This window comes from Silene latifolia, chromosome 7 (genome assembly GCF_048544455.1).
Source record: "Silene latifolia isolate original U9 population chromosome 7, ASM4854445v1, whole genome shotgun sequence".
Classification (NCBI taxonomy): domain Eukaryota; kingdom Viridiplantae; phylum Streptophyta; class Magnoliopsida; order Caryophyllales; family Caryophyllaceae; genus Silene; species Silene latifolia.
The window spans coordinates 107,640,950-107,653,706 of record NC_133532.1 but is presented as its reverse complement, the minus strand read 5'-3'; the positions used below and the strand labels follow the sequence as shown (position 1 = coordinate 107,653,706).

At 36.0% G+C, this 12,757-nt stretch overlaps 1 protein-coding gene across 1 annotated transcript; it reads right to left on the bottom strand.

Moving 5' to 3' along the window:
• Nucleotides 1–4,976: 4,976 nt before the first annotated feature.
• LOC141592492 (protein TIFY 11d-like) lies at nucleotides 4,977–9,348 on the bottom strand. The gene is made up of 5 exons (XM_074413192.1): nucleotides 9,091–9,348; nucleotides 8,807–8,915; nucleotides 6,407–6,753; nucleotides 6,238–6,295; nucleotides 4,977–5,325 (listed from the first exon to the last, which is right to left on the bottom strand). The coding sequence occupies exons 1-5, from the start codon at nucleotides 9,206–9,208 to the stop codon at nucleotides 5,202–5,204; spliced, it is 756 nt and encodes a 251-aa protein (XP_074269293.1). The 5' UTR covers nucleotides 9,209–9,348; the 3' UTR covers nucleotides 4,977–5,201.
• Nucleotides 9,349–12,757: the final 3,409 nt, after the last annotated feature.

The window sequence follows — 12,757 nt, the reverse complement described above, 5'->3', positions numbered from 1 at the left end:
TTGTCAAATGCGAGAAGCTATAAGGAGCATGATGGGGGTTTGAGAAGTTGTGAAGCATGAGAAATACCTAGGCCTTCCTACTATTATTGGAAAATCCAAGAAGGTGATATTTGCCAATCTGAAGGACAGAATATGGAAAAAGATGAAGGGTTGGAAAGAAAAAATGCTATCAAAACCGGGAAAGGAAATTTTAATCAAATCTGTTGCCCAAGCCATTCCGACTTATATGATGAGTCTTTTTGCAATCCCGGATGGTATTATTGATGAGATGCACTCGACCATGGCAAGATTCTGGTGGGAATCTACGGATACTCAGCGCAAAATCCATTGGATGAGTTGGGAGAAGCTCTGTCAGCCGAAATCTCTTGGGGGCATGGGGTTTAGGGACCTTCGGGTTTTTAATCTTGCATTGTTGGCAAAGCAGGTTTGGATAATAATGTTGTTTCCGGACTCTCTGGTGCGACGTGTGCTAAAGGCAAGATATTTTAAAAATAATTCTGTCTTGGAGGCGAGAAGAGGACACGACCCAAGTTTCTCTTGGCGGAGTTTATGGGGGTCCAAATCTCTGTTATTGGAGGGACTGAAATGGCGAGTTGGGGACGGGCAACAAATTGGTGTGTGGGATGAAGCATGGCTACCAGGTGAGAATGTGTGGAGAGTCCCTGCTCCTAATTTGGAAGCTGATCCGAATCTGAAGGTGGTGCATTTAATTGATAGTGAGAATGCTTGCTGGAACCAGGAGGTTTTGACAGAGGCCGATGTTGCATTGGTGTTGCAGATTCCACTAAGCAGGCGTTTGCCCCGCGACGAACTATTCTGGTGCCCGTCTAAGGATGGATGCTACACAGTGAAGTCCGGATACTGGCTAGGGCGTAGGGGTTATGGAGTACAGGAGAACTTTGGAGGAAATGCAGAGATGCAGGATCTTTGGAGACGTATTTGGAGGCTTAATGTTCCTCCTAAGCTGGCTCATTTCACATGGCGTTTATGTACAAACATTCTGCCTGTACGAAAAACACTGTTTTCCCGTCATTGCTGTGAGAGTCCTCGCTGTTGTTTTTGTGCTGATGAAGAATGTATCACCCATGCTATTTTCGGGTGCGAGTGGGCGCAGGGTATCTGGGAAGGGAGTGGTTTTTGGGACTGCATTGAGAATAGGCCGGGGTTGTCTGCTAAGGATCTTGTTGTGTGGGTACTACATAACCTTAGTACGGAGGAAATGGGGAGTTTTCTGGCGGTGGCTTGGGCGATTTGGACAATCCGTAATCAACGGATTTTTGATGACTCCCGCCCTTCCCCGGAGATTGTTCTGATGGGTTTCAAAAAGCTTGTTTCCGACTACCGCTGTTTTGTGAATCGTGTTCTTCCAAGCTCTAATGAACGCTCCTATGTGGGTAATAATGCCTGGTCTCCTCCGGCTGTTGGGACTGTCAAAATTAATACTGATGCATATTTGTCTTGCTCGGATGCAGTGGGCATGGGTGCGGTGGCTCGGGATGCGAGTGGTAATATTTTATGGGCTGGTTGTAGGAGGATGAATGTAGGGTGGAGTGTGGAGGTAGCGGAGGCGAAGGCAGCTATGTTCGGGTTGGAAATTGCTCGGGAAATGGGATTGGCGAATATTGCAGTGGAAAGTGATGCTCTTGGACTGGTTAATGCAGTGAAGGAAAACTTTGTTGCTAGAACTCCTGTTGGATTGTATGTGGAAGATATCTGTCAGTTTCTTCGTCTTTTTTCGTCGCAGTCTTTTTCTCATGTTAGGCGTAGCGGGAATACGGTTGCTCATTTTGTTGCTAGAATGTGTGAGACGGATGGGAATACGATTGTACTAACCTCTGAGTTTCCGCAGGCTCTTGTAGTCTTAGCGGAGTTTGATCTAATATAAAATCCGTTTGCCTTTAAAAAAAAAGCTTTTTTTCTAATAAACCAAGCAAACCTACTCCATTATTATGCATAAACCATTTAACAATTTTCTGTTTACAGGTCATTAAGACCCCTAACATTCCAGAATCCAATACTATGCATTATTAGATTGACTTGGAGGGTCCTTTCCACTGTTCTCTACTCTTGCCCTAGGAGTAGCAGAATTGTTCAAAGCATCCATAAAAGTATACTTCCTAAACCTGCCAGACCTCACTCCCACCATATTCTCCTGCCTACTAACCCACATAATTTGCTTTGCTGGTGTGGCTTTCACAGTAGGAGTGGATGATCAACGTTATTTAAATTATTTTGTGACTGATCAAATATCATATTAATTAAAATAAAATTTATTCAAATAATGCAACAATCAACATTAAGCTCTCACATTATATCATTTTACAATACGTTAGGCTCCAAAACAATTAATATTTGTTCAAAATGATGTGAATATAATTTTATGTAAATTTTTAAGTTTTTTTATGTATAACGTGTGATGTTCATGTATCAAACATATAGAGTTCAAACTCAACTTATTCAAATGTTTTGGTTGTGTGTTTGCATCTGTTATGTGTAAACATATCCATAAAAGTTGCACCTTTTGTATTTTTAAACAACTATATATAAATGATGTTTAAGAGTTTACCTGTAAATAAAATAGTTTAAACTTTCTCAAATAATATTTTTTGAGGTTTAACTTTAAAGTATTTAAAATATAACATATACAATACTCCCTCCTATTCACTCATTTCCTCCATCTTTCCGTTTTCATGGTAGTCGGATTTTCTTCCCTCTTTCCTTTTTTAGAAGGTTTTGTGTGGTTCAAAATCAATTGTATGTGGAGTAGAGTGTTTTGTGTGGTCTAAAATCATTTTCTTATTTCTTGTGCAAAATAGAAGGGGAGAAAAATTAGCGAATAGGAGGGAGTATTTAACTAAATGTAATATTTAGTTAGTCATAATCAATATTTATACTTGATGTATAAGTATTTTAATTGAAGATATTAAAGAAAAATGTCGTTTTTTCTACTTTTTCATGTCTTTTATAATACTATATTATTTAATAATCACTATTTTGTTTTGATTATTCAAATGCATTCGCGATCACTGTGTACATACATACTCGTACACATACTCGTTATCACACTATTTAAGTCTATCAAAATCTCATATGTATTCAATTTCTCGCAATATAATTTTTTTCATTCCCACGTAAAAACTTATCTCTTAGTAGTTTTCTTTAAGTTATGTTTTTTGAGAAATACAATGACTCTTCCAAATATATTTTTCTTAGGATTTAAAGGTCTAAGTTTTATATAACTTTCTCAAAATGTCTTTTTACGTAAACATAAAATATTATGAGACACTCACTTTAATCATCTATATAGGTGAAAATATTTCAATAAATATAATGAAAATTATACTCAATTTGAAGCATTTTTCGCAATAAACATATTATTTACATTTTAAGATTTTTATCAAAATAATTTTTTAATAAATTTAGAATCATATGATTGTAATTATATAATGTAAATAGCTATAATTAATATTTTGCTGAGATTTATACAGCATTTATTATGTTTATATTTAATGTTCAGTTGTAATTAATACTTGTATTTAAAGCTGGGTTGACACGTGGCGCATCTACAGCGCTTCAACCCAGTTATATATATATATATATATATATATATATATATAGATATATATATATAATGAAAGCTCAATTATAACCAAATTCATTTAGGCGGGAAAATTTGGGAGATCTCGTATTCTTTTAGTATAAGGGGGATTCTCATTTGATATTTAAGTGTTATTATGTAAACTTTGCGGTTTTAAGACTTGTAAGTTATGCAATTAATGGCGCTATCGTTATCATGTATTAAGTAGATGGGTCCTTTTTTCAGTGGTGTGAAAAATGTGAAATGGGCTTAATTGTCTTTCTGAGAGTAATCATTCCAGGATGAGGCCGACTATATTCTGCCTTCAAACCGGATCGAATCCGGATCATGAAATATGGATATCCAGATTTTCACACATCCGAATTATTTGGATCAAATCGGGATCCTCAAAATTCATAATTCTAAAACTAGATATCCAATTCGGTTTTGAAATCCGGATCGAATATCCGATGTTGCTCTAGCCTAATAATATGTTCATGATTCTTAAATTAAAATTAGAATATCATATTTTATAAACGAAAATTAAACCTGACTTGGTTTAGGAATCATTTCCGATAAAAAAAACCATATATTTAGTTTATGTTCTCATTTCCACCATGACCATAGATATAGACTTATTTAATCAGGGGTGTCTAAGGCCACGGGCAACCAGGGGCGGCGGAACCAGGCCTCCGCTTTTGGAAACCCCAAATTTACAAGTTTTATCGATAAAATTTAATACAAATCTCGACATATTATACATAATTAGGGCCTCATATTTTTGTGGTGCACCGGACCTCCATTTACTTTAAAACGCCCCTCCTTATTTTGTTATATACACTAAGATATGGAAGATCCTCCACAGTTTATTACCATGTTGATGAGGATGAGTTGGATGTTAAGAATTTACATATTGGCAAGGACTTTTGCTTCATTGGTAATAATGTGAGCTGTCACTCTTTGTATTTTACTAATGTCGCTTGGAATGCTGATTTTAAAATTAGTTTGGTTTGGGTACTAAAAAATGGTAGTATTATGGTTAAATCTGAGATGATATTTGACATTTTCTCTCAAATCAGTTTCTCAAGCGGAAGCATCTGCGATCTTGAAAGCTTTGAAATGGACAGTGAAAAATAGTTTTTTACATATACGTATCCACTCTGATTGCTTGCAGGTAATTGCACAAATTATGGGAATCACGCCGCTAAATATGCATACGAAAGTGCTGGTTAATTACAGTATAGGTTCTTATTTTCATTATATTTCCTTTAGTTATGTTCCTATAATCTTTAATACGTAAAATGTTTCATAGATTAATTAGTTAGAGAAGCCTATCGGTCTGTAATTATTTTTACTTGTCCAATTGTCAAAAAAAAAACGATATGGAAGATCCTCAACATTTAACCAAGTATTATCATTTCACATATCTGGAATGAACTTGCGTAATAATTTAAATAAATTACAGACGCTAACAAAGTATCACCACAAAAATGTTGGCTCTAGTGATAAAAAGGAGGCACTTGTAAATCTCCAAGTAAAAGACACTACAGCTAATAACAACAATAAGCTCATTGTTTTGTATATGCATATACAATGCCTATATTATATTAATAATACATTCGAGTTACAGTTGCTGCTTCTGCTGGAATACTGGGAGTGAGTTCAATCCCAGCCAGGTCTTGCCTTCAACAGCCTTCGCCGCCCCTGTTTCCGAGACGTTCTCAGATGGGCTTGCTTTGCTCACAAGCCTATATATATCCCGCCACAAAGAATAGTGAGAATGTGTTTACTCTAAAACATCATAATTATACCAAGTTCAAAATCATACTACGCGTTAGTCTCAACTCTCAACTAGGCCAAAGGCCAGGCTGACCTGGAGATGGGCTCGGGTGGGCTCACTTGACCATGAGCCGGCCCATGATGACTCAAGACTAACCTCGAACTGGCCCATAGGCGGGTCGGACATGATGGGCTGGATGAAAAAAAATTCCCACTTTTGGAGGGCTGGGAAAGGCCGCCAGTCCTGAACTGGTCCAGTTCAGGGACAGATCGCGTGGAGTCAGCTACTGGGTCAGGTGGGCCATGTCACTTCCGTCTCGACACGACCTGACTCGACTCGCTAGTCTCAACAATCATTTCAATGCATACAATATTTTCAATCTTAACTACTACTAGGGTAAAACACTAAAACCTCATCAACATTTTCATGTTTAAGTAAACAAGCGTCCATGAGTCTATGACCTCTGAATCTAGGCCGCGACATCGTCACTATGTCCAACGATATATAAGTTTATAACAATAAATAGATCTAGTTTGATAAAAAAAAAAAAAAAAAAAAAAAAAAAAAAAAAATGGACCCAAAATGTAAGATCTCTAGATATCTTGAGTTCATGAGATGTGAAAATCAGAATACCCATGCCTCATGTGAACCACAACATTTATCCATACTAAGATGCGTCCACATCTCAACCAATTAGAAGTAAATGTTGAACCAGATAAGCATACTAATTTTCCTCCACATAAAACCCAAAAACAATCACATGGGGTTTATCCTACAACTTTGTTGCTTTATAGGAATAGTTAATACTCCCAACTTTATACGGCGTCGGCTACTACTGAACAAAACACATAAAACGTGTAAGCTACAAAACAGTACTCACCTATCCTTTCGCTTCTCCAAGAATCGTTGAAGAGACGCCTTTCTAGTAATAGGCAGATCTACCACATACAAACAAACAAATACCGAGTATTAATTAATTAGTCGCGATAACAAATTACGAAATTTGGACAAAATATATATATGAAGATTAAGCAAGGCATGACTCGTACCAGCAGGAATCGAGGCTCGTGGCAAGGGAGAGGCCGGAGGGAGGACACCGGTCATAAAATTAGGACCACCCATAGCCAAGCTCTGGCTTTGGGGTTGGCTTGGGTTTTGGTTTTGGGTGATGCTCGGTTTAGCATTAGGAGCCAGAACCGAAGTAGGAATTGCAATAGGAACAGGGCTAGCACAAGTTTCGACCTTCCTTTTCTTGAGGCTTGATTCGAAACTGCTAGCCAAGTTTATAACCTCCGCCGCCTTGTCGGAGGGCAAGTCGTTGAACACCACCACTTGTCCTCCATAGAAAATCGTCATCTGTGCTGCTGCTGGCTCTGGGTTTGGACGCTTGTTCACACTGTAACACCATAAATTAAATTTAAATCTTTATTAATACGAGTTTATCAGTGCTTCAGCTCTTGGAGATTAATTAATTCATCTTCAGCAACTAGCTAAAAGTTAGGTTCTCATGCATAAATGCATGATTTACCTCCACAATAAATGCATAAATTACCTCGACAAATCAACAAATATTTTTACATCATAAATCTGATTTTGGGACACAAAGTTTTCCTGATATGGCTAGAATTTGTCTATGATATGCAACTCCTACCAACTTTAGGTCTTAGAGTCGTGAACCAAATCCCATAGTTCACAATTTTTATGAACCCGGGAAATTGCGGACTCCTACGCATTGCTAAATAACTTGTTTGGTCATCAAAAAAATTGTAAAACTGCGAAATAAAAATACCAATGGATTTTCTCATTCGACAAATAGAGGAGCATATCATTACTCATTACTCAAGCTCCACTTCATATATAACAAAATTACATGAGTAAGACACATGTGAAACAATCTTACCATAACTTATTTTAAGTGTATCATCATAAACTTAAATGATGGTTAAAGATAAAGGTTTAGTCACACCGGTTGAAGAATAATTAAGCTATAAACGAGATTAAGAATAACAGGCATCATTGTTCATGTTAAAATGACTACCTAGGCACCAACAATAGGAAAAAAGACCTGAATAATATGGCCAGTGGCCCAGTAACTCGGTATGGCCATTGAAGGGTAGGAAATCTAGCGACACCCTATCACGGCCATTTTGTAAAGGTTTGGAAGGTTAATGTGATACAAGCCGCATTTACTAGGACAGTAATCGAGATTACAGTGCAACAATCACTTGAAAATCCAAATACTTTTGTAAGACGGTTTTCTTGTTATCGCCGCAAAACAAAAATTTCAGCTATATGTACCAATTAGTTTCCTTTGTATGCAATGTAATATTACTAGTGTAGTTAGGGCTGAGCAAAATTATACGATACGGTTTTATTATACGTATCCGATATGCTATACGGATTTAATTATACGGATTTCCGGATATCCGATACGGTTATTTAAAAACCCTATCGGATAAGGATCGGCAAAATATAAAACCGGATATACGGTATCCGATACGGTTGCGTTTCATGTATAATAAAATATTAAAATATATACAAAAATCACAAAATATACAATATGTTGGTGTTTAAACCTTATTAGTATTAAACTTTATAAGTTATTTACCCTTATAACTTTTTAAAACACTTTTAAGTTACGAAAAAAACCAACAACCACACTTAGAAAAGAAAAAAAAATATATTAAATTACATAAGTGAGGCTGAAAACCGGATACCGGATAATGGTTTCCAGATATACGGAAAAACCGTATCGGATAGGATACTAAAAAAGGAGATTTAAAAAACCGGATATCCGATACGATTTCCAAAACCGTATCGGATATCCAGTTTTGCTCACCCCTAAGGGTAGTGGTAAGTCTATGGGACTTATAACATGTAGCCCAGGTTCAATTCCCACGGTCGACTTAATTTGCCTTTTTTTTGCCATAAAAATTGTGTCACCCAAACCAAAATTTCTGCATCCGCCCCTACTTGGGACAGAGAGAGTATGCAGTTTACGAGTGTTTTAATCTACAATTTTACAAAACACCAAGTTTTGCTTACAACGGTCACACATAAGAATTTGTGTACCCAAAAATGATTACACGTTACACGACATTAACTAATTACTACTACTTCGGAGAGAGTACAAAATAAAGGTAGAAAAAAGTTAACCCAAGTAAAAAGTTTTCATTTTTAGTTAAAACTTTACCAAAATTAAATATTCTGCAAAAGTTTACCAAATAATAGCATCAAAATAAAATACAGAGACTCCACTCAACTTTATTCCAAACAATAATAAAGCAACAAACACCAAAAAATTCGGTCTTAAAAGGTTGTCATCTAATTTAGTCAATATTCGGTTCTTATTTTTCAAGCAACAATTTAAAAACTTACTCCGTATTAATTATAAACATTAAACATTAAACATTAAACAATTACACAAATATAATATTCATTCAACAAACCTTGAATCAAATCCAGAAATCTGAGGAAAAAGATTGATGGTACGTCCAATTGACCCATTTGAATCCTCAGCTTGATTCACCGGAAACAAATTCATTGTTGATCTATCACCTATATAATCAATATATTTTCTATTAGAAACTACGTATTTAAATCAAATGGAACGGAAGAAGTACTCGTATATGTTAAATAAAACCCGTCTAATAACATGTTCAAAAGCTTCTGTTTTTTCCCCGGTTTGCTCTCAAATTCATTAGACGGTCCTGTAATGATATAAAGATCTTACCAGTAGGGCGCTTATTATCCTTAACAAATTGGCTTAACAAATTGCAAGTTTGAGAGAAGTTCATGTTTTTACCAGCAGCAAATCTGCTAAACTCGTTGATTGAAATTGAATTCGACATTTTTTTTTGGTTGGATAATAATGATTGAATTTAGGAGTAGAATAAGTAAATTAATTGGGTTGTTGGGTTGTGGGACTTTAGGTGGTTTATTAAGACACGAGGAATATTAATAGATGAAGAAATGAGAAGAAGTGGGTCGTGGGGTTTATTTATATACTCAATTTGACATTAAATATGTCCGTATATGTTCTTATCTCAATTATTTCCGTAGGAGATAACTATCTTAGTTGATAAAATCATGAAATGTGATTCTTATAACTTGAATTTAAATTTCGTCACTATTAAAATTGCACTTGTAAGCTGTATCTCCCTTTAAATCGAAATAATAATAATTTCGTTATGTTTTTTATATCAAGTTATTTTTTTCTTTTAAAATATACTCCATTTTTTCCGTCAATTGTTCCTTTAGTTTTTGCACAAAGAATGAGAAAAGAGGAAACGTCAATTACTAAATGACAAGTGGAACAAATTGAATGTGAATAATCAAATTGTTCATTCTTAAAATAGAAAGGACAACAACTCACTTAGACACCCCAATATAGAAAAGGACAACAAATAATCGGGACTATAGAGTATATACGAAGCTATTTTCTTAAAGATAAATAAATTAGTTTTGTAGATGGAATGATTATTGATTGAACAAGATTAAGTTTAAAATAAAAATTACTGTAAATTTATGTTCGATCCCGATAACGAACGCCCCCGGGGCAATTGATAAGCTTCTTATTACACTTCAAATTTTGGACAAAGGCAACTGTAATTATGATAATAGCAAAATGTTCTTATAATTTTGTTTCATTGTTCTACACTACCATAACCCAACCATCATCACATTACACCACTAATCAAATCCAACCACCCCAGCCACCACCACCCTCTGTCCCAAACACCTCCGACGACCACCAATACTTCACTGGCCTGATCGCCACTTTCCGGCCACCACCCTCATCCCCTTACTGACCAAGGACGTTTAACCCCGACCACCCAAACACAACGCAAAACTCGGGTCTACACCTATACCAGCCATCAATACCTACCTAAGCCACCCGTTCAATTACATTGCCTCATCCCCGACAATTTTCCCGGAAAAAGGATGCCGTAAAATTGAACCATAAACCCTTTTCCGGTGAATCCGTCGGCTTCACCGCCGAAACCCGAACCATTAGACACCCTAGGAAAGGATGGTGAACCCTGTTTGGGAACGGGTTTAAAAGAGGTTTGAGGTTGTCGTTGGGGAGGGGTTTCGTCGGAATGACCGGGTTACGGTGGGGGCTATGCTCGATGACCGGAATATATAGTTGAAATCAAAAGTTGCCAACTTGCCAAGGAAATAGAAGTGTGAAACAATAACTCCGTATATTGCGGCTATCAAATACGGGATAAATACAGATTAACAAATAATGGGCAAGCACCTATTTAGAGCTTGAGGGGTATATTCGTAAATTTAGATTTATTCATTAATTAACTTTTCTTCCTGGTACGGAAAATAATAAAATAATAATTTTGTCTGGCAGAAAAATGATTAAATAAATTGAGGTGCGTGAGGAGTGCATGTTTTTCTAATCAGTGCTCAAAATAAGAAAAAAAAAGTGGGGTAAAAGCTGAACAGTTGTCAGGTTTGATTGGTTCCTTGGTAGTTCAAACACGTGCTAATTTCATGTGCTGAGACGTAAAATATTGGTTGAAAATATGACGCAACTGCTCCGTTTTCTATACGCCGTTAGATAAGTTATCGATTACGAATACTCCCTCCTAGTCGGCAGTTAGTCTTGCTAAAGACGGGTCGGAGCAAGTGACGAGTAATGTCACTTACAAAACGGATACGGGAGACAAGGTGGGGGCACCCCCATGTGCTTCCCTCTCTCCTCTATTTGGGTCATTTGTGAGAGAAAATGGTATCCGTCACTCCAAAGTGACGGATACGTGCCGTCTTCAATGAGATTCTGTGCCTAGTCGATCATTTCTTCCTTCTTTCTTTTTTTATAGTAGTTAGATTTTCTTCCCTCTTTCTTTTTTTTGGGAAGGTTTGTGTGGTCTAAATTCATTTGCATGTGAGGTAGAGTGTTTTGTGTGGTCCAAAATCATTTTCTTATTTCTTGTGCAAAATGATAAGGGGGAGAAATGAGCGACTAGGAGGGAGTATCATTTATTTATTTGGGCAAATTTTTATTTTAAACGGATCATTTTTGTCTGAAATAATAAGGCAGTATTTTAAACATTCTTATGATCAAATGTGACCATATTGATTAATTGGTTTAGCTAGTGTTTACAACTTATGGTACCTTTTTTCCAAAACTAGTCACATTTGATTATAAATGGCCTCAAAATCACGTCTTACACTATATTTGGTAAAATTAACTGAAAAGATAGCTAAAAAAATGAAAATTGAATAGGTAACTAAGAATTGTAAAGGTAACTGAAAATTATAAGCTAATAAGGTAACTGATTAGATAGAATATTTGCAAACTGGCTGAAGGGGTAGATGATTCTTTGTGAAATGACGGGTAAAATGATTTAATAATATTGATTGAAGGGATGAAAATGGAAGTTAAATAAAATCAAGTAACTTATTTCTCAAATACTACTCTAAGTAACATTTTATATCAGTTAACTTAATTAGTTAAATAAGTTATTGACCTTGTTTGGTAAACAGCGGATTAATATTGACAGAAGTAGACTGTGAAAGCGGATTATAATTATTAGATTTTGTTGACAGGTTTGACTAGCATATTCGATTAACAGTTTTTGTTAAAGACGTTTGGTAATTAGCATATTTAAATTAGCAGATAATCTCAATCCTTTGTAAAATGACAAATAAGGACATGAGTAAACTGTACTATTGAATAAAGGTAGGGTTATATTTTTCTCAGGGTAAAAAGGTGAATTTATTTTCTTCTCAATCTAGTCATATAATATGCTGAATGAAGCAGCATGTTGTAAACTAATAGATTCGGCCCCAATTTACTATCCCCATATGTTGTTTATCAAACACCCCAAATAGCTTACTGACAGGTCAGATATGCTAAAAGTCCCAAATATGCAAACTTGCAAAAAAATAGGGTTGTGCTTTTTCACATACGGATTTTACTCTTTCACATACGCTTTTGACAATTTTACCCTTGTCATTTTTTCTTTAGACCTCACCCAAAACCAATTATGCAACCCTTCCCTATCACCAAACGCCCAATCCTCTCTCCGACCTACCCACTCTACTCCGGCGTCCTCTGTCCGGGTCTCCCCACCACCACACCCCTGAGTCTGTCAAAAATAATGTGAATACTTATCTACCCGCTTTCTCCATTATTAGCGGTTAGCACTTGCATTGCAACCTTCAAATGGTAATTATTGTTACTGTCACTACTGCCGCATTAATATTGATAATTTCACTACTCCCGCCGTAATTATTGTTACTTTCACTATTACCGCATTAATATTGATTATTTCACTACTCCCGTTGTTTTATCTACCACTCTCGCTAATCTCGTTGATAATATTGTTACTTTTACTATTCAAATGAGTGATTACTATCATATAACTATATCTAATGTT

What these genes read in the sequence shown, in the direction of transcription:
- LOC141592492 (XM_074413192.1), bottom strand. Translation starts at nt 9,208, where the DNA reads ATGTCGAATTCAATTTCAATCAACGAGTTTAGCAGATTTGCTGCTGGT. An exon ending in ATTTCTGGATTTGATTCAAG is followed by an intron (nt 6,754 to 8,806) that starts GTTTGTTGAATG and finishes ATGGTGTTACAG; the next exon opens with TGTGAACAAGCGTCCAAACC. An exon ending in ACGAGCCTCGATTCCTGCTG is followed by an intron (nt 6,296 to 6,406) that starts GTACGAGTCATG and finishes TGTATGTGGTAG; the next exon opens with ATCTGCCTATTACTAGAAAG.